General features: G+C 47.9%; 1 protein-coding gene across 2 annotated transcripts; it reads right to left on the bottom strand.

Annotated features, from left to right (window-relative positions):
• Positions 1-90: 90 nt before the first annotated feature.
• ATPAF2 (ATP synthase mitochondrial F1 complex assembly factor 2) lies at positions 91-22300 on the bottom strand. 2 transcript variants are annotated; one of them, XM_087825781.1, is made up of 8 exons: positions 22022-22300; positions 14313-14357; positions 13936-14081; positions 12381-12478; positions 10254-10334; positions 4727-4839; positions 4102-4217; positions 1511-1732 (listed from the first exon to the last, which is right to left on the bottom strand). In XM_087825781.1, the coding sequence occupies exons 1-8, from the start codon at positions 22152-22154 to the stop codon at positions 1595-1597; spliced, it is 870 nt and encodes a 289-aa protein (XP_087681907.1). In that variant the 5' UTR covers positions 22155-22300; the 3' UTR covers positions 1511-1594. The 2 variants fall into 2 exon arrangements, with proteins under 2 accessions (XP_087681908.1, XP_087681907.1); XM_087825782.1 differs by lacking the exons at positions 4102-4217; positions 4727-4839 and having other exon boundaries at positions 91-1732.
• Positions 22301-22548: the final 248 nt, after the last annotated feature.

A 22548-nucleotide genomic window follows, 5' to 3' on the forward strand; every position in this document is an offset into this window, starting at 1 on the left:
AGGGCAGGCTACTGGCTGTGGGCTGAGGCAGCCAGTGTGGACTGAGCCTTGCTCTCTTTGGGTGCTGGGGAGGGAAGCCAGGGAGGCCACTAGGCGGTGGCACCAAGGCAGAGGCTGCGGCTCTGTGTCTGAGCCTGGCCACCAGGACGAGAGACCCTCTGGGAAGGTGAAGAGCACAGCCGGGACACCCCACGCCACCTCTGCAGCCCAGCTGCTGTGTGGTGGGAATGTGACAGTGCCTTCTCTGACCACGGTCACGGGTTCAGGGAACATGCCTGGAAAGTGTGGTGAAGCACCTGGCAAGCAGCCAGTGCCCCATGAATGGGAGTTATGCCATTTTGCTACTCAGGTGGGCAAGGTCAGGCAGCTCAGAAAGCCATTGTTGCCTGAAACCAGACTCTCCAGTTTCCTTCCCCTGGGCCCTGGCACCATGACACCACCTGCCTCCCAGGACTGTGCAAGTGGCCAGTCAGGAAGACGCCGGGGCTCCCTGCATGGGACACATGCCGCCGGGGTGCCTTGCCCAGGCCTACCAGGGCTTTTAGCCCAGAAATAATGGACATTTCTATTTCTAAGAGTAAATTATATTTTTTCCCCCTGAAATAGTAGGAACAAGTAGAAACAATCAGCTTAGACCAAAGGAGTTACTTTCTAAATATCGTTTGATTTAAAACAAGGAAAAAAAGCCCAGCTGGTGTGGCTCAGCAGTTGAGCATTGACCTAGGATCCAGGAGATGGAGGTTGGATTCTCAGTCTGGGCACGTGCCTGGGTTGCACACTCGATCCCCAGCAGGGGGCATGCAGGCATCAGCTGATCAATGACTCTCTCATTGATGTTTCTATCTCTCCCTCTCCCTTCCTCTCTCTGAAATCAATAAAGACATATAAAAAATAAAAATAAATTTTAAAATGAGGGAGAGCCTGGCCAGGCGTGGCTCAGCGGTTGAGCATCGACATAGGATCCAGGTGATTGGGGCTCAATTCCCGGTTGGGAAACATGCCTGGGTTGCGGCTGCAGCCGATCAATGACTCTCTCATCATTAATGTTTCTATCTCTCTCTCCCTCTCCTTTCCTCTCTCTGAAATCGATAAAGATATATTAAAAAAATTAAAAATTTTTAAAAATGAGGGAGAAAAGCCTTTGGGCTTCAGGTCCAGGGCCACACCTGGACACACAGAGTCCATAGGGCCGTCTGCTGAAGACATGATGGCAGGACAGTGAGGCTCCTGGCCACAGGCAGCAGATACCAGCTTGTGCTGTGGGAGCTAAGCTGTCCCTGGTGAAACCCAGATATGACAAGGGGAGTGAAGATATGTGGAGGCACAAGTGAAAACAGGGCTCAACATCTTTCCAGGGTGGAGAAATATTTAATAAAATCAGGATTGAGAGAAAGCCACTTGTACACCTTGACCCCGCCCTCATGCTGGTTGGGCAAGGGCACCGTGGTGGACTCAAGGTGACCTCCAGAATGCTGCACTGCCTCAGACATCTCAGGCAACACTGAGTGAAGGCTAGGCCCTGGTGTCTGCAGGTTCAGGGTGCCAGTGGCTGTGCAGCCTCTGTCCTGCGGGTGTGCAGGCGCACCACCAGGCCTCACTCTTGCAGGAGCTTGTGCTTGACCGTGGTGCTCTCCGAGCAGAGATGGATGAAGAGGGCGCCCGCGGCTGTGCGCGCCCGCAGCTCCTGCAGCTCGTAGTCATGGGCCCATTCAACATTGCCCCACTTTTGGATCTGAGGACAGGATAAGAAGTAATGTTGAGTGAGCAGCTTAGTGTCCAGCTGCTGCCAGCTGGAGCCACATACCATCCCTAGAGCTGGCCTGAGGGCCACAGGCTCCAATCTTGCCAAAACATGCAAGACACACATAGTGGGGAGGCAGCAAGTAAGAACACAGAGGTGGCCAGAGCAGGCACTGGTGTCTAGAAGGTGTGGATGGTCTAGGATAGGTGCAGTCCAGGCCCAGGGCCAGCAGGTACCCACCACTACTAGGGATGCCAGGCACTGAAACCATGCATGTCTTCCCTGAGGCCGACCTGTGCACCATCCTTTCTCTCACACTTCTTCCTACAAGGAGGCTGGCGTAGGCAACCTGTAAAACATCATCCCACCCAGCTGGCATGGCTCAGCGATTGAGCATCAACCTATGAACCAGGAGGTCATGGTTCCATTCCCAGTCAGGGCACATGCCTGGTTTACAGGCTCGACCCCCAGCAGGTGGCGTGCAGAGGCAGCCAATCAATGACTCTCTAATCATTGATGTTTCTATCTCTCTCCTTCCCCCTTCCTCTCTGAAATCAATAAAAAAATATATTTATTTTTTAAAAATGTGATCCCCTTGTGAGATACCTGACCAGGCAGGGCTGCAAGTGGCCCCCGAGTGGGATAAAAAAATCAACCAGGCCACAGGGTCACTTTACCTGACTCCAGGGGGTGCTACAGCACTGCAAAGGCCTCTCCACTCTACACATGGGACAGGGCTGCAGACTTCTCTCCAGACTTTAAACTACAGGGGAAACCCTGGACATTCAGTGTGGCTGTCCAGATGTCAGTATCCCTCCCATCTGCCCCTGTTGGCTCCTCCCTGGGCGGGGGCCCAGAAGGCCTGGCCTGCCTGCCCCACCCATCCAGGAACTGGGAATCAGCTGCCACAGAAGCTATCTGCAGTGCTGGGTGGCCTAGTCTCAATCTGGACAACTGTGATTAACCATCTGGAGAGCATTTTATACTTTGAGAGAAATCACGTACTTCCCGTTTTGTGACAGATCAAACCTGAAGTTCAGAAAGCAATGGCCTGGCTTGGGTCAAAAGCAAAGCCCAGACCAGAAACCAGGTTTCCTGGCCTTCTATCTCTCAGAATCGTCACAGCCTCACATCCCCACAGGTCACCCCTTTCCCCATTTAATTGTTTCTAACATCCAGAGAATAGCTAGCCTCTTTTACGATACAGAAAGAGTTTCCCCCAGGCATTTTTCTGAGCAGGTGACTAGATGGACCTGGGCCATTATGAAAGGGCTTCATCATGCTAGGAGCCAATTTGTAATAGCAACCTTATGAGGCAGGAGTAAAAACGGCAGCAAAGACTGCCTTAATTCTGTTAAAAAATTTGAGCCCTGGCCAGGTTGTTCAGTGGTTAGAAAGTCATCCCGTGCACTGAAGGGCCACAGGTTTGATTCCCAATCAGGGCACATACCTGGGTTGTGGTTTTGATTCCCAGTCAGGGCCCGTACAGAAGGTGACCAACTGATGTTCTCTCTCACATCAATGTCACATCTCTCTCCCCTCCTTCTCTAAAATCAGTGTACATGCCCTCGGGTGAGGGTTAAAAAAAACAGTTTGGCCCTGGCTAATGTGGCTCAGTTGGTTGGGAGTCGTCTCGTGCACCAAAAGGTTGCCGGTTCGATTCCCAGTCGGGGCACAAGCCCAAGTTGCAGGCTTGACCCCGAGCAGGGGTGTGCAGGATGCAACCAACTGATGCTTCGCTTTCTCATCGATGTTTCTCTCTCCCTCTTCCTTCCTTTCTAAAAAGCAATTTTTTTTTTTAAAAGCAAATGACAGCAGAGCAAACCCTAATTCTGTGTCCACTACATCAGCACCTGTGCACAGCAGCAGCTCCCTCTGTGCCCCCTGCCGCTCAGATGACCTGTGTGAATGTCAGGGCACAGAGCTCAGCCTAGAGCACCCACGTGGCTCCCAGCCATTTTAACAGGCCCATTCTGCAGATGTGCCAGGCCAAATGATCTTGATTTGCCTGCAGGGTGGGGGGGTGAAGGCCTTGATCCGGAGTCACCTGGCTCCAGCATTTCCTGAGGGTGTGGCCTGTGCCTCGGTGTCCTCCTGTGTTACATGGGGATAACAACAGCCCTCACCTGACCAGGTTGTTTAGAAGAGGAGGTGAGGCAATGAGGGGAGAGCTGAGCACAATGTTGGAAAGTAGTGGTAGTACACAGTTATTTTTTATTATTTGTTGCAGTTTCTGTTCTGTACACAAAAGTAATAAAACAGAGGGGTTAGCTCTCCCCCCACCCCCAGGTAGTCTGAAGCTGGGAGGGATGAGGTGGGCACTGGAGGTACCCGCCTCTGGGCCACTGGCCGAGCCTCACCTGGTACTCCTCCTCCAGGCGTGACAGCAGCACGGCCTGCTCCACTGTCAGGCGCAGGTCAATCAGGCCCAAGGTCAGCATCATGGACTTGAGCTGGGCCACTACAAACTCAATTCCTGCAGGGACACAGGCCAAGTCAGGACCCAGGGCACCTCCGCCCTGAAACAGACAGAGCAGTTGCTATACCTATTCCTTGTGAGTCCCTCCATCCCTAGAAAGGTGCAAAGGTACCAGGCAGTGGAAACAAATTACAGGGCACATGGCTTCTTGACCAACTTTGTAGCCATTCCTCACTCTCTGCCACGAGCACTCTGGTTTTCCTTGGGGGAGATGCCTCCTCTGGTCCTACCTGTGGTGGGCGCATGACCTGAACCACTTCACCTCCTGCCCCAGTGACTGGTTCACAGATGGGCATAGGTCCTAGTCCAGGTTGATAAGACTTGAAGTTCTGAAGAAGAGAAAGTCAACTTTCTCCTAGAAGGATGTGAGCCTGCTGTCCCCTCAGACTGAACAAAAAAGTGAAAATCAGAGCCACGCCCTGAGCCTTCCTGTGACTCTCTGGGCTGTGGATACCTGGGCCTGGGTGTCCCTCCACAGTCTGAGGCCCAGGAAATGCCAAGCATACCTTGTAGGGCCCACATGTTGTAAGATGCCAGGTGGCTGGCGAGTACCTCTCGGGTTCTGGCTGGAATGCTGGGCCCCAGTATGCTGGTTGAAGAGCCGATCTCCACGCCATATCTGAAAGGAAAAGGCTTTGGTGTGCTGTGCATCTCAGCTTTTGTCCAGGAACAAAGCCCTAAACTGCTGAGCAGGTGAGCACCCCCTTCAGGGAAAGTGGTCAAGAAGTCAGTCCTGGGGATTCTGGGAACGACTGCCACTGTAGTCAGTGGCCTCCTGACCTAATAATTTCCATCCTGAGTAAAGCCAGAGGATTAAGAAACCGCCCTGAGTGGAGGCACAGTCAGTGAGTCGTGCAAGCAGGGGCCTCACTCACGTGAGGCTGCCAGAGATTATCTGCCTGGAATCTCTGTCAAAAGCATGGATTACTGCTTTTTAAACTTTTTAAGAAACATTTTCACATTGAGGTCATAAAAGATTTAAGTATCATTTTCCTTCAATAATATTTGTGTGTGTCCTGTACCATTCAATCACTTTATTAAATATTTATTAAGCCTCTATATACACAAGGGGACATGAGCTAGCTTCAGGAATGATACATTTTCAAGAACAATCATAACTCCATAAAATACAGGAAAAACATAATAGAATAAAAGCAAATTTTAAATTTTTCTATTTTTTTGCTTAAATTTTTATTTTCCAATTGCAGTTGATGTACAATATTATGTTAGTTTCAGGTGTAGAACCTAGTGATTAGACATTTATATAACTTACAAAGTAATCACTCTAATAAATCTAGTACCCACCTGGCACTATACATAGTTATTACAATATTATTGACTATATTCCCTATGCTCTATTTTACATCCCATGACTATTTTGTAACTGCCAATTTGTGCTTTTTTTTTAATCCTCACCTGAGGATATTTTTTTCCCCATTGTTTTTTTTTAAATCCTCACCCAAGGATATTTTTTCTATAGCTTTTCAGAGAGAGTGGGAGAAACATCGATGTGAGAAAGACACACTGATTGGTTGCCCCCTACATGTACCCTGACCAGGGCCAGGAATGGAGCCTGCAATGGAGGTACGTGTCCTTGGCCGGAAACGAAGCCAGGACCCTTCAGTCCAAGGGCTCACAGTAACCACTGAGCCAAACCGGCTAGGGTCCCATTGCTTTTTAGAGAAAGTAGAAGGGAGGGAAGGAGGGGGAGAAAAGAAAAAGAGAAACACTGATGTGAGAAAGACACACAAATTGGTTGCCTCCCACACAAGCCCCAGCCAGGGCTAGGGACTGAACCTGCAACCCAGGTACATGCCCTTGACCAGGAATCGAACCCATGACCCTGAGGGGCATGGGCCGACACTCTAACCACTGAGACACACCGGCTAGAATCCCTTTACCCTTTTTCACCCAGCCTCCCAACCCCCATTGCCTCTGGTAACCATCAAAATTTTTTCTGCATCTATAAGTCTGTTTCAGTTTTGTTTGTTTTGTTGTTTAGATTCCACATATAAGTGAAATCATATGGTATTTGTCTTTCTCTGTCTTATTTCCCTCAGTACAATATCCTCTAGGTCCATCCATGTTGTCGCAAATGGTAAGATTTCATTCTTTTCCATGGCTAATATTCCATTGTACACATGCACCACCTCTTCTTTATCTATTCGTCTATTGACAGGCACTGAGGTTGCTTCCATATCTTGGCTATTGTAAATAATGCTGCAATAGATATACAGATGCATATGTCTTTGGGTTTCTTCAGACAAACAAATGCCCAGGGTGGAATTGCTGGGTCCTCTGTCTCTTGTTACAGCCTTATTTTAAAGTCTATTTTGTCTGGTACAAGTATTGCTATTCTAGCTTTTCTGTTTCCATTTTCATGAAATAACTTTTTCCATTCCTTTATTGCAGTCTGTGTGTATCTTTCGATCTGAAGTGAGCCTCTTATAGACAGCATATGTATGGGTTTCTTTTTATATCTATTCAGTGACTCTATGTCTTTTGATTGGACAATTTAATCCATTTGCATTTAAAGTGATTGTTGATAAATATGTATTTATTACCATTTTATTATTCATATTCTTGACCTCTTTTCGTCTTAAAGAAGACCCTTTAACATTACTTTTAATACTGGTTAAGGGGTGATGAACTCCTTTAGCTTTTTCCTTGTCTGGGAAGCTCTTTATCTGACCTTCAATTCTGAATGATAGCTTTGCTGGGTAGAGTAATCTTGGTTGTAGGTCCTTACCTTTCATCACTTTGAATAATTTGTACTACTCCCTTCTGTCCTGCAAAGTTTCTGTTGAGAAATCTTCTGTTGACAGTCTTATGGGAGCTCCCTTGTAGGTAACTAAGTGCTTTTCTCTTGCTGCTTTTAAGATTCCCTCTTTGTCATTAAACTTTGGCATTTTAATTATGATGTGTCTTGGTGTGGGCCTCTTTGGGTTCATCTTGTTTGGGACTCTCTGTGCTTCCTGGGTTCATGTATCTTTTTCCTTCACTCAGACAATTTTTCTGTCATTTTTTTAAACAGGTGTTCAATTCCTTGCGCTCTCTCTTCTCTCTTCTCTTACCCCCATGATGTGAATGTTGGTACATTTGATGTTGTCTCATCATTCTGTCCCTTATTCTTTTTGGGATTTTTCTTTTTGCTGTTCTAATTGGGTGTTTTCCGCTACCTTACGTTCCAAATAGCTGATTCAGTCCTCTGTTTCGTCTAATCTGTTGATTCCTTCTAGTGTGTTCTTCATTTCAGTCATGTAATTCTTCATTTCTGACTGGTCCTGTTTTGTGTTTCCTCTCTCTCTCTGTTGAAGTTCTCACTGAGTTGATCTACTCTTTCCCTAAGTTCACTGAGCATCCTTATAACCAGTGTTTTGAACTCTATATCTAGTAGATTGCTTAACTCCATTTAATTTAGTTCTTTTTCTGGAGTTTTGTTCTATTCCTTCATTTGGGACATGTTTGTCTCATTTTGGCTGTCTCCCTGTGTTTGTTTCTATGTATTAGGTAGAGCTGCTACATCTCCCAGTCTTCGTATAGTGGCCTTACGTGGTAGGTGTCCTGTGGGGCTGCCTCCCCCGGTCACCCAAGCAGGGTGCTCCAGGTGCACCCCCATTGTAGTTGAGCCTTGACTGCTGTTGGCACATTAATGGGAGGGACTGACCCCCAGGCCAACTGGCTGCAAAGACTGGGTGAGATTATAGCAGAAGAGCTCCTGTACAGAGGCCAACCCCACAAAGCAGGTCTCACTTCAGTGGGACTCAGGTACTCACCAAGTCCACCCCTTGTGTGTGTTACAAGTGGAAGTGGTTGGGTGGTGCTCCAATGTGGTCTGAAGCTATTCACTGGGTGCACTGGCTCTGGGGCCTCCTGGGAGGTGCAGGTCAAAGTCAGTCCTTGCCTGTGCCCTCTCTGGGGTCACCCAGTATGAGCTACAAAGTGATCTGCAGATGGCTGCCACTTGTTCTGGGCTTGGAGAGGCCAAGCTGCAAACCAAGGCCAGCTGCCACTAGTGCCAGGCTTGGGGCTGCTTAGCAAGAGGTATGGGGCTTGCTGAGGCCAAATGCTGCTTGTTTGGGGTTTGTGGACCTTTGGGAGATTTTAGGAAAGTTCTGTAGCATGAGCCAACACAGACTGTTTCTATGGAAACACCACTGGAAGCAGCTTGGGCTGGCCCAAAAGTTCGATGAGGCAGGGTCTCAGGGAATCACCAGGTCTGGGTGAACAATGATAGCCAGGTTGACGAAGTCTCAGATATGGCACCTGCCTACTGGGGGAGGGCTCAGCAAGGGAACAATGGCCTCTGCCAGCACTTCTGTCTGGGAGAAAGCTGCCCCGCCAGCCTTTCCCTTGAAGCCATGCCATTCAACTCCTCCCATATGTCCCTGGTGCCTTTCAGAGCTGCTCCCCTTGCTGGAGCTCAGAGGGAGTGAGTCCATGCGTGGGCTCTTTAAGTGGAACACCTGGGACTCCAGCAGCCCTCCATCTCACTCACCCACAATCCCTACTGATTTTCACAGCCAGAAGTTATGGGGACTTCTTTTCCAGGCACTGGAACCCTGGGCAGGGAAATATGGTGTAGGGTTGGGAACCCTCGCTCCTCGGGGGGTACCTCCACAGCTGAGATTTCCCTCCTGACTTTTAACCACCACACATGGGTGTGGAACCTGCCTGTTCTGCATCTCTGCCTCTCCTACTAGTCTTAATGTGGCTTCTTCTGTATATTCTTAGTTATGGGACTTCTGTTCAGCTAGATTTCAAGTGGTTTTCAATGATGGCTGTTCTTTAGTTTAGTTGTAATTTTGATGTGGTCGTGAAAGGATATGAGTACCACATTTACCTACTCCACCATTTCACCGGAAGTTGTAATTTTCTTTCCTGTATCACTGACTTTTCCCATTTGTTTAGAAATATTCTTGCTGAAAATTTTAATAGTACAAATGGAACACAGCAAATGGCCCAGTTTTTCTGTAAATTATTAACAACAAGAAATCTCAACTGCCACAAAAAGCTGACAATTTGGGGGTTTTTTGTTTGTTTTTGTTTTTTGTTTTTAAAAGCTTACAATTTTGTATCATAGCAGAGATCTCCAGGCACCTAAATATTGTTTTATTTCATTAGACACCAAAGTGAAATTATGTCCTTATAGTTCTTACATAGTACTACAGTTGTAACATTTCACTTGATCCTTTAATACACTGGCTATAGCTTTTACTATAGATTACAAGGATGCCTGGCACATTGTGGCTACTCAGAAAATGTGTACAAATGAGACAGGCCGAATGACAGACATCACTTTTGTGAAAAATTCTATGCCAAAAACTACTCCACATAAGCTTACAAAATACTGTGGGGTCAAGACAGTACCGAGGTACTAGCCCTTCCTGAATTTTGCCACCACATCAATAGTCTATTCAGTCTGCACGAAAGAGTCTTCCTGCTAAGGAAGAATACTGGGCAGCATCAATTCCTGGGCACCTTATATCCACAGGATAAATGTTACATATAATTTTGTAGGATGCTGTCCAGAGTTTTCTCCATATGTGTATGTATCATACACACTGTTTTATGATTTATTTTAATAGTGTAGCAACTGTGACATCGGTAAAGATGACAACTGCCAGAATGTGTGCATTTACTGTGTGCCAAGCAGGATGCTAACCATCACTTCATTTACTCCTCACAATATCCTAAGAGGTCGGGACTATAAGCCCCACTCACAGACAAAGAAGCTAACCCTTAGGGAGATCAAGTCACTAGCTCAAGGCCACACAGCCAATCACGGCACTGCTGGGGCCCCGCATCTACACTCGGCACTATGCCTACTAATAACAGGTGCTTGGTGCATGATGGCTGAAACAAATTTGAGGAACATCTTTTCCAAAGTGGCCCCATTACTGAACATCTGGACAGTGTGAAATCCCAAGGGTGCTCTGGACTCAGAAGTCTACTAGCTAAGGGCTCTGCTTTGTCCAGCATGGCCCCCTGACCCTAAGAGTCTGCCCAGCACCACAGGGTTGCATATCTTACCTCTTCTCGGCCCATTCTAGGATTGGGTCCCACTCGTTCTTTTGAAGTTCCACTAATGTCTCTGGCTCTTCCACCCTGTAGCTAATTCATTGCAAAAATCACCTTCATTAATAAAAAAGTACAATTCCTTCATTCCGTGACAGACAACAGAAAACCACAAAAGGCAACAGCAAAAAGCACATCACTACTGTCCCAGCCCCACAGAGCACCATCTGGGAACTTGTTTAAGAGCAAGTTCTCAAGCCCCACCCCATAACTATGGAAAGCACCTCTGGGATTGTTTTAACAAGCCCTCCAGGGGATTCTAATGTGAGCCTGAGTTTGAGAACCATTGTCCTACATGTCCCTAATTATTTGAAGGGTCAAGGCCGGCAGCACTATGTTAGTACCATTATGAACACTAATACTGGATGCTCAAATCCACACCCACTCGGCCCTAGGATGCTGAATGTGAATGCTGTATAGAACTGTCACTGCATCCCTACCTACCTGCACCCCTTCCAAGAGGGCATGTTCCTGGCCACAGACCAAGTTGCCTGTTTGGACTTCATGAGCCCACCTGCCTCCTGACTACAGATGCAGATGCTGCCACGAGGCCTGACGCCACCGATGCCAGGCCATACCAGTTGTTTTGACTAAGAGACATAGAGATGGAGTCAGCTGAGGGGAGCTTAGCTGCAAGGCCTCATGGGACAGGAACCCAAGTGGGCACTGTGGAAAACCAGTCCAATGTGAACAGAGGGGAGAAGAGAGATTACATGTGTGTAAGAAAAGCTGGGCTGCTGAGGAGCAGACAAGTGTGTGGACTCTCCCCCCAGGGCAGAAGGAGGAACTCTGGTTTCCAACCTTCCAGCTCCCACATCGCATGGCCAACTGTCAATTTCCTATTAGAGTCCCTGTATGGCTTTCAAGAAAACCCTTTTACCAGAGCTAGGGTTTCTGTTCCCTGCAATTAAATGGCCTCTAACACATATGGAGTGGACTTTCTGACTAGCAACTCAAAACTGGCACTGCAGGCCACCTCTCCAGGAGTGCCATTCCCTCCTCACCCCACTGCTGACTTCACATGCCAGCTGTGAGATAACTGAGGCTGCTAGAGCACTCAGCCAACAGACACGGGCGGCTCAGCCAACTCAGCACTTCGTCAACTTTCCTTCAACGTCACTAACCAATTAGCTAGAGAACACAGAGAAGGGAACTCCTTCAGCCTGAATGCCTTAAGCTGGGACATCAGTTCTTTTCCTGCCTCTGGGCTCCGAATGAAACACTGGCTCATTCCAGTTCTCAAGCCTGCTGGAGTGGTACACGTCAACTCTCATGGGTATCCAGTTCACCACTGAGACCTTGGGATTCCGTCTCCAAAATCCTGTGAGTCACTGTTTATAATAAATATGTGTGTATGTGTGTATGCATGCGTGTGCATGTGTATGTACAAGCGTGTGTACATGTATATGTGTGTGCGCATGTGTGTGTACGTGTATGTGCGTGTATGTGTGTATACACACACATATATCTTTTAAGCCTTCAGACCCGGACTGAGCTATGCCCCTGGCCTTCATTATCTAGCTTGCAGATGGCAAGTTGTGAGACTGATTGGCCTCTGAAATTGAGTGAGCCAATTCCTATAATACGTACATATGTATATTTAAAAAAAGGAAAATAAAGAACATAGGCACGATGGGAATATTTAGAAATGAGGAAGCCAACTCCCGAACATCAGCGCCTGCCCACCCCTGTCCAGCTGACAAGCAGCGGGAAGGGTGCCTACATGAGACTGTCTAGTAGGCAGAAGCAGAGGGTCAGAGGCCCTGCTGGGGGTTGGCAAGTGACCCCCTTGGTTCTAGAGCCTGCAAGAGCTGCTTACACCCCACTCCACCCCAGGCCAAGGGACAGCTGCCAGGCTGCAGAAGAGCTGTGCCCAGTGCTCTGACACCACTGCAGCCCGAGGAGTTCTCTGTCCTGGGGGTCTGCAGAGCAGCTGAATGCTAGTATCAGCTAGACTGTTTTCCCTGCCCTGGGACATAAAGGAAAGGGGCTGCCTCTTCTACCTATAACTGGGTAAATGAGGCAAAACAGCCCAAGGAACTCACTAGGTCCAAGGGGAATGCTCATCTAAACGTCAATTACCAGATGGTGTCGGTGTCCAGGAACTTCACAGCTGCCCGGATCAGCTGGTCCTTGTTTCGTTGCGTCGGGTTGTCTAAAGACGTGTTGCACAATGTGGTCTGAATCAAAAGGCAGAGAACCCTATCACCACCTACTGGGCCCGGGCAAAAGCACTGCGTTCCTGAGGACCCCGTTTCCAACCCACAGAGGCAGGGAGAGCCAGCCAGCCAGCGACACCCAGCAAGTAGCAGCGCCAAGCCCAAGCCTTTGACCCATGGTGTCTCCACAGCCTCCGCTGCAACACATCTGAGAGCTGACTACAGCCAGAGTCTGTGCCAACAGTGCACTGTGTGTGACAGCTCGTGGGACTCACAGAATATTCAGAGGCCCTAGGATTGATGTACTTCCTAAGGTTTCACACTCTTTACTACCGGGCTCTGCTGTACCACTTTGGATAGGTACTATTATACCCATTTCAGAGATGTGGAAACTGAATCCCACAGAGGTCAAATTCAGTTAAATAAGACACATAAGCATTACTGGAAACCAAATATGACTGAAAAGCTTACCAGCTGGCTCCCTTAACACCTCAGAAAGCAGGAGAACAAATCAGCCGAACCAGAAACAGGATTACTTTCCAGATTGGCCTTGTCAAGAGTAGGTTGCTAGGTACTCTATGATTAGTTTGTAGCCCTGTCAGCCTATGTCATAGACAAAGGAGCAGGCCAGGCCAGCATTGCAGCAGGGTGTGAAGATGTTGAGGAACATGCCGAGGTCCGGTATGTCAAGGCTGAGCTCGGCGGTGGCCAGGCTGATAGCACTAACTCCAGTGTTGACTGAATGCTCTCTGTATGTACCAGGAACCACACTCAGGCCTTTCTATGCATCAGCTCATTCCATCCTGATCACCACTCTATGAGTGGGCACTGTTATCACCCACCGCTCACAGATGGGGAACATGGGGCTGACATGGGGCAGTAACTTCCCCAAGGTTATAGTTTGGAAGCTACAGGGCCTAAAGCCAGGGTCTAGCTGGCCCTTCCTCAGGCTGCTCTAGTGCCTCAGTGAGTCATACTGTGTGGATGGGCACTGGCTCCATGGGGTCCTCACCTGCCCCACCTGCCCTGCCTGCCCCTTTGGTTCTTGCACTCAACCAAAACTGAGTGCCAACTAAACTTCATACTAGGAGTTGGCCATGCACTGGTAAGACAGACATGGTTCTTCCATCTGTGCTTACAAGGCAGTGCAAACATAAAACAGACAATTACAAACCATGGTGCTGATGAAACAAAAGAATAGCTGCCATGATAGAAAATAAGACAGCAGGGCAGTTAGGGAGGGTGACATCTGCCCAAGACCAGAGACCCAGCCAGCCAACCAGCAGCACAGCGCTCTGAGCAGGGGACCTGCAGGTGGCCAGGCCACAGGGGGAGCATTTGGCACATAGGAGGAGGCAAGTGTGGCTGTAGCCCATGCCCAAAGGCTTTATTGCAATTTGGATAGGAGTCTCAATTTTTGCCAGGTGCCCTAGAAAGCCACCAGCAGGCATCGGAGGATAGGTTTGTGAACTTGTTACCAGATGCATGGTGTAGAACTTGATGGTGTCCCGCTGGGAGTCCCATTCAGTGGCCACTGCGATGGCCAGGGCTTCGCTGGGGACAGTGAAGAGCTTGGCTTGGGGAGTTTTCAGCTTCCTGTGGTCCAGGTTTATCTCAAAGCCACCTTGAAAGATCAAATGAAAACCTCTCAGGGATTGTTAAGTGGGATTGAGTGACCATTCCTATATTTAGCTACTTGAACTGGTGCAGACAAGGACAACCCTGAGTCGTTCCATGGAGGGCTTACGGAAACATCCGACAAAAGCGCGAAGGGTCATCTCACCACCCAACTGGCTGGAGGTGAAAATGTTTCTGCCCATTCACAGGAAAAAGAGGCGGAGCTTCTGACACTCACCTTCCCCCTGTGTGACGCTGACGTCCCGATAAAACCTCTTCCTTTCTGTGGGAAAGAGTTTCAGAGGCAGTGAAATCACGTTGAGACAGCTCCGGGAGCGACGAGACCAGTCTGCATCGTTACTGCTAACTGCTGACTGACTCGATTTTCATATCGCTATTCAAGGTCTGCCCTACTCTCTGTGGCATGATCAACAGCTTCTGATCAAAGCCCGTGGCAGGAGGGCACTCGCCCTCCAGCAATAAGGGAGGAACAGGACAACTGGTCAAGCCCCCGCCAGCCCAGGGACAGTCTGATCACACAGCATCGTGAGCCAACAGACCGTCTGGCCCAACGGACTTTTCCAGTGCCTTCTGCTTTAACTTCTAAGCATGCTCCTCCCTCAGCACCCCCACTAGTGCTGCCCCCATGCCAGCACAATGTGCCCATTTCAGGCAAGAGGCCGATTCCTCTAAGGCAGGAGTGGGAGCCAGGGTGGACGTGATGTGCGTGTACATGCGTGTGGTGCCCAGGCAGTAAGCAGAGATCCCAAGAGCATTCCCATCCCCTATACTAATTAATTAACCTAATTAACCAGCTTGCCTGTGTGTTTAACAGGAACTCCAAACATTTCCTTTAGGAAGGGAAAAACCTGTGTCCTGTGTTTCCTTCTGAAAATAACTTGAATAAAATCTTATATGAAAATATAAACACATTCCTCCTCTTTCACCTGGGGGGATTAAAAACCAAGAGTACTGCATAAAGAATTATGCAGATTCCTTCAATTAACAAAGAACAAATAAGTCACATTTTGGAAGCTATAAACCATAACCCAGTCCTTACCATCTGTGATAAACAAAATCTTCATTCATTCATTCATTCGTTTGTTCTTTCACATATTCATCAGATACCTAAAGCCTTCAGAGTCTGACTAAAGTTACTTATTGGAAATAACGATGTAGCATGTGAAGGAAAAGGAGATTCATTAGTTTTTAATGCTTTTTAACTTCTTTTAATGTTATTTTTAACTAAGCTTCAGTTGAAGTTTTATTAATTCAAACTGACTATGGAAATCAGAACTTTGTTTAGTGTGGGAAGAGGGAGTAATGGAAAGAGAGTATCTGGTCTTACTCCAAACATTATATTTTTATGTTTTGCACATCATATGGGGGGTTTTTTCATGAATCTCATTTGCTATCCTTAATGCTTACAGATGGAAATTGCACTCCCGTGGTTGCACTTACTAAACTAAGACCTAAACTGTTTTTCCACAAAAAATATTTGTACCAACCTTGTACCAGGTTCTTGGGATAAAACAGTGAATAAAACAGACAAAAATCCGTGTTTTCAGAGTTAAAATTTTTTTTAAGTGATCAGATCTGACAACTGATGATACTACATTATTAGAGCATGATCTACCACCTTCGTCTGAAATAATAATACTGATTCTCTCACACATCTGACACCAAAACTTCACCTCGCTGCTTTTAAGTTTCCCTGCTGTACAGGTTGTCAGTCATACTCAGAGGGCAGGTGCGACACATCTGGAGGCTCCTTGTGTGTCTGAAGGCCTGGATCAATGCATCCAGATGGCGGCCAGGATGCTCTCCAATGCCCTGGCTGGGCAGCATGTCTACAGCCAGGCCAGGCAGGAAGTGGGAAGAGCTGAAAGCTCTGACTCATCACAGGGGTGTGGGTGGGGATCCCCTGAGCAGGAAGTGTCAATGGAGAGCATTCTAGCACACTGCCCCACACAGCCCTGGGAAATGGGTCCAGGAGACCTGGGGGCCAAGGAATGGACTCTGACAGCACAGGCCAAGACAGCAGGGTTTCCCACGAGGGAAGTCTTTTTTTTTCTTTCTGCTTTGCTGGCCAGGCCTACTTCTTTATCTGTTAGGAGGACAACTGGAAGAAGGTGGGATGGGTGCAGGCGCAAGGAAGGGGCAACCAAAATTGCTCAAAACAGGAGAAAACCATGTAGAAAAAGATAACAGCTGGGCAAAAGGAGCACGAAAGCTGTGAAGCAGCGGTCGACGGTGGGCCCACGTGAGGGTATGTTTTAAACAAGTATCTGAATGGAGCAGTGACAGGTGGAGGGCAAACTTCAGTCTTGGAAGTTTTAAAACAAACTTTGGTGAATATTAATCCCTTTCCAGGAAGTATGATAAGTCCTGGCAATAGGACTCAAAGCTCACCCCTACCCTAGAGGCACTAACTATCCAGCAGGGAGATGGACACTAAACTGGCCAAACAATAAAGTATAAGGAACACTGAGATACACGCTGGGGAAGCTCACTCCCCTGTGGGCTAAAGGAATAGCTCCCAGCAGTCAGATTCCATCTGAGACTAAAGGGGAAGGAGTTAGTCAACCTGCACTGATAGGTTCATTTCTAGAGGGGGTACATGTGAGAGTTTCCAGCAGAGGAAACAGCTTACACAAAAGTCTGGGGCCTCAAGAGAGCACAGTTTTGAAGAACTAGAAAGGCAGTCAGGAGAAGACTGTAGCTATCCAGCAGAGAATGGTTAGAGATGCCCAGAGAGTGGTGGGGGCTAGATCTGGAGAGAGGGGTCAGTTGGTTACAGTGAGGAGGGCAGAGGGAGCCAAGTAAGGAGTTCCCATAGGCAAATATGATCTGGAAAATTCAGTTGGTGGGAGTTGTGCTCCCCAACAATGACAGAAGATAAAGGTTCTTCACCTGGGCCCTCAAAGGTCTTGGGCTACACAGGACAAAACATGAGGCCACTAGAAGCCTACAAAACTTCCATTGTGTCCATGAATACAGGGCTAGCTGACAGCAACAGGAACACCATCTTTATTTTTTCCATTATTTTTCAGAGGGAGGGAGGGAGGGAGGGAGATCAAACCAGCTAGGGCAGGAACACCATCTTTAAAGATGAAAGAAACAGCCTAGCCTTGTAGGAGCACGCAGAACTCGGGTCTATTTTGAGTATGAATCACTCCCTTTACAGAACATCTGTTTCTGTGGCAAAAACACACCCAGTGCCTTTTAAGAGACAATTTTGTGGACTATGTAGATACAAAGAAATGGGTATGTAAAAAAGTGCTGAATTTAAAAAGCTGACCACAAGAAAACAGGCTATGTAAGCAGAGACAAGTTACAAAAAACCTGCTTATGTGAAGGGTACTGAATTGGAAATTAATGTCCATTGGGTCCCATTTCCTGTGATGTTGCTTCAATCCATTTAAAGAAACAGGCTATTTTCTGTGTCATTTCCCCAACACTGCTCCTCCTGTCCCAGGCTTCATGGACCAGTGAGTGATCTTTCTATCAGCCCCCAATTACCAGGCTCTCTTTGCTCTATAAGGACTTTGCCTTGGTCTTTGCTCTTTATGCTCTTTGCCTCAGAACGAGGACTCCCACTGTGCACCAAGAGCTGGAGAAGCGCCCTCCTGTAGCTGCCTCACACTTATCTTTCTAACAGTGCCATCTGGCGGCCCTTAAGCTTTAAAGCTGAAATTCTCTCTCGGGCTATCCCTGCCATCCATAATGGAAGGAGAGGGGTCTCACACCAACCGTTGCTGGTATCAAAATTCTTCAGGCCAACTATATAAAGAACACTTACAACTCAATAATAAAAAGACAAATAACCCAATTAAAAATGGTATATGGATCTGAATAGACATTTCTCCAAAGAAAATATACAAATATACAATGAGCACATAAAAACATGCTCAACATCACTCATCATCAGTGAAATGCAAATCAAAACCAGGAGATACTGCCCAGCTGGGCATGGCTCAGCAGTTGAGCATGGACCTAGGATCCAGGAGATAGAGGTTCAATTCCTGGTCCAGGCACATGCCCTGGTTGCGGGCTCGATCCCCAGCAGGGGGCATGCAGGAGGCAGCCGATCAATGACGACTTTCTCATCATTGATGTTTCTATCTCTCTCTCCCTCTTCCTTCCTCTCTGAAATCAATACAGACATATTAAAACAAAAACAACCAGGAGATACTAGTTCACATTCACTAGGATGGCTATAATAAAAAAGACAGATAATAACAAGTGTTGACGAGGATGTGGAGAAACTGGGACTTGCATACACTGCTGGTGGAAATGTAAAATGGTGCAGCTACCTTGGAAAGCAGTGTGGCAGTTCCTCAAAATGTTAAACAGTTACTGTTTGACCCAGAAGTTCTACTTTAAGATATATGAGAAATGAAAACATATTCCCATATAAAAACTTGTGCATGAATGTTTATAGCAACATTATGCAGAATAGTCAAAAGATGGAAACAACCCAAATGTTCACCAATAGGTGAACAGATGAATAAGATGGAATATTATTCAGCAATGAAAAAGAACAGAGAACTAATACATGCTATAACTTAGATAAACCTTGAAAACATTCTAAGTGAAAAAAAGCCAGTCAAAATAGACCACATTCCATTTATATAAACTGTTCAAAATAGGGAAATGTATAGAAACAGAAAGTAGTGGTTGCCTAGGCTGGAGGGGACAATGGGAGGGTGACAGCTAAAGGGCACAAGGTTTCTTTTTTGGGATAATAAAAATGTTTTAGAATTGACTATGGGTGGTGGTTGCATAACTCTGTGAATATACTAAAAACCATGTAATTGTACACTTTAAATAAATGAAAGATAAGTGAATTATACCTCAGTAAATCTGTTACAAAATTCTTCAGGCCAAATGTATCTGTCATAGCAATTAATGTAAATGGGCTAAATAATTAAACACACTTTTTCCAAATTGCTGTAGCATCCAGAGCAGAGGTTGGCAATTTTATTCTTTAACGAGCCAAATGGTAAATATTTTAGTCTTTGCAGGCCATTCAGTCTCTGTTGCAACTACTTAACTCTGCCACTGTAGTGAAAGCAGCCCTAGACAATATGCAAATGAATGAGTGTGGCTGTGTGCCAATAAAACTTTACTTACAAAAACAGGTGGCAGGCTGGATGCCTTATCTACAGATTCTCCCTCAGCCTGCCACAACCATGAGAAAGATGCCTCTGAGGTGGTAGACTCTGAGAAGCTAAATGACTTGTCCAGGTGTCAGAGAAGCTACAAATGAAGTAGACAAGACTTCTGCCCTTGACTTCACTGGGCATTCACACTCAGCCACACATGCTGCCTCTTCAGAACACTTTCCCCTCCAAGCAGCTGGTACCCAGCTGGACTGCCACACAGCCTCACACGGGTCTCCTTGCTGCCACATCTCCTCTAACACCCAAGTGACCCTTCCCTAACCCCCTTTTCTCCTCCTGACCAACTTCAATGTCATGGCCATTTCTATGGGGCCAAGATCAACCTACCTGCCAATCGAAGTCTTCATCAAGGCCCCACTTGGATTTAATCTTCCACCACTCCAGAGACTCTCAGAATCTCACAACTGGCAAAGTCGCTAGATCACCCATAGGCCTGATTCACATACCTCCCTCCCACTGTGCTTTATTCTTTCATTCCTTCATATTTTCTTTCACGACTGATGACCTACCATGTGCCAAGTACTTCCAAGAACCCAAGCTAGTAAGTGTGCAGTAGACAGGAATAGGAGGCCCAGCCTGGTAGCTCAGTTGGTTAGAGCATCGTCCAGATATGCCAACATTGTGGGTTCAGTCCCCGGTCAGGGCACATGCAAGAATCAACCAATGATGCATCAATAAGTGGAACAACAAATGGATGTTTCTCTCTCTCACACAAATCAATTTTTTTAAAAAAAGATTCTTTAAAAGAAAAGGAAAAGGAGATGGCAGATGAAAAGCCCCCATAATGGGAGTGGCATCCACTAGCCTAAACCAACCCTCTGCTTTTGCCAACTTAAGTGAACGCCACCTCTCGTGTTCCTTTACACACCAACACAGGCACTCCAAATAGGGGGAGGGGTTCCCAATCAACTCTGCAACACTAGCGGGGAGTCCTACAGTTCCATTAAGTTCTGACACTATCCACTTGGAGCTGGTATCGGATCCCACAGGATAAGGGTTGAGTCCCACAAGACTGCCCACCCCACCCCACCCCACCTCCCCCCTTCAGACTCCAATAGAAAGTCTAGGTTGTCACAGGTGCTTCTGACCAACCCAATTGGATATAAATCGGAGGTTCCAATGTTGCCTCCTCAGGTTTGACTAATTTGCTAGAGCACTTCACAAAATTCAGGAAAACATTTCACTTACCAGATTACTGCTTTATTATAAAAAGATACAACTCAGGAACGACCAGATGGAAGAACGCATAAGGGAAGGTATCTGGGAAGGGGCGAGGAGCTTCCATGCCCTTTCTGAACATGCTACTCTCAAGCATCTCTGCATGTTCACCAACCAGAAGCTCTCTGAACTTCTCAGAACTCATAGTTCAGGGATTTTAGGGAATCATTATGTGGGCATATAGGCCATTAATGATCAAGTCAATCTCTAGCCCCTCTCTCTTCCCCGGAGGTCAGGGAGTAGGGCTGAAAGTTCAACCCTCTAATCACATGGTTGGTTCCCATGGCAACCAGTCCCAATTCTTAGGGATTTTCTAAATCACCTCACTGACATAAACTCAGGTGTGGCTGAAAGACACTCCTTTCATTTTTCTCACTCTGGAGCTACTTGAGGATAAAAGGCCAACTATTTTAACAAAAGATTCTCTTATGGCTTTTAGGAGCTGTGTGCCAGGAAGAGGAGAAAGACCAAATATATATATATTTGTTATTATAAATCACAATTATCATAGATGCTCTTCCTTCTTCCTCTTTACTGGCTCTTCATGGCCTGCCTCCAGACCCTCCATCTGTGCCCTCAAAGGTGAAACTGCAGTTCCCAGCTACGTACAACATTTGTATAAAATTATGGAACTTAACAGAAGGACCCTCAGAGGCAACCTAGTCCTTCAACTCACACAGGAAAAAGAGGCCCAAGATCACACAGTACCTCAGGGGTCCGGCCAGCATCAGGCCCCCAGACTTGTACCCCTGCCATAATGCCCAAATGCCTGTCGAGTTCTAGATTTTCCAAGTAGGCGGTATTTCAGCAGGCCCCTCGCACACCGTCACCTCCAGACGTGTTCTAGCTGCCCCGCACTCTTCCTCCTCCTCTACACCGAACTCCTATTCATCTAGCAACGCTCAGTCTAAATGTCCTTTCAAAAACCCAGGGCCCTTTCTGGACACCCCGAGACGGGAGTGGGTGGTTCTTCGTGTTCTCACAGCTTCTTTGTACTTCCCTTACCACAGGGCATTATTAGCTACTGTTTAACCAGAATATGACAACTGCACTGGACAATGAACATCATCCAGGCGGGGACCAAGCCCTACCGGTCTTGAAGATCACCGGTGCGAGCTCCTAAGGCACAGAATGCAGGCCGACGGGCTGAGCTTTGCCCTCCACTAGCCTCTGGGTCTGTTCTGTGACCTTGGAGTGATCAACATACAGAACCCTAATTTCCCTGTCTGAAAACATGGAAAACATCCGCTTTCCTTATTAAAGAGAAGCAAGCTGCAAACTTTGAGAAAAACCGCGCATGTCAAATGTCAATTACTGTCTCCTGCCTTGAAGACCTGCGTGAGACGTGCGCGACGCGCGCCCTGTGGGGGTCCTTGCCCGAGTCTGGGGTTCTTTCCCAGTCTGTAACGGGACCTGGCTGGCCGGGTCACCCCGTCAGCCTGAGCCCCGCCTCGGTTACCCAGCCCCGCACGTAAGAACCTCTCAGCCCACCGTAGCCCGGCTGGCCTCTGGCCAAAGGGGGACGTGCCCTGGCCTACCTTACCTGCCGGGGGAGTGTAGGCCCGGAACGGGGACGGGATGTTCGCCCCCGTCCCCACGGAGGCCGTGGGACCACCTGAGGGTCGGTTCAGGAGACCGCGCCACCCGACCCGCAGGCAGAGGTAGTTCCTCCACATCGCGCCCGAGGGCCTGGGCGCACAGCCGGTGCGAAACCTGAGAGCAGGAAACACGGCAAACACGGACCCCAAAGCCGCACGCTCTGTCTGTACGGAAACCTCTCACCGCCGCCCCGGCGCCTCAGACTCCTGTGGGCGCCGCCATCTTCCTCAGGACGCCGACCGCGCACCGTCACCCGGCGCGCCGCCTGCGCATACCCCAGTCAATCGCCACACGGGAGCACCTTGCCCCGCCCCCCCAGCCGCGCTCTGGAAGGAGACTACAAGTCCCAGGGGCGCGCCGCACGCCGCGTCACGTGCTCCCCCTGCCCGCCAATGGGTGGAAGCTCCGCCTCAGCCGGCTCGCGGCCCCGGGAGCTCGGGGCCAATTGGAAGGGCGGTGGGGGCGGTGCGC

Source organism: Miniopterus natalensis, chromosome 17 (assembly GCF_054644295.1).
Source record: "Miniopterus natalensis isolate mMinNat1 chromosome 17, mMinNat1.hap1, whole genome shotgun sequence".
Classification (NCBI taxonomy): Eukaryota; Metazoa; Chordata; class Mammalia; order Chiroptera; family Miniopteridae; genus Miniopterus; species Miniopterus natalensis.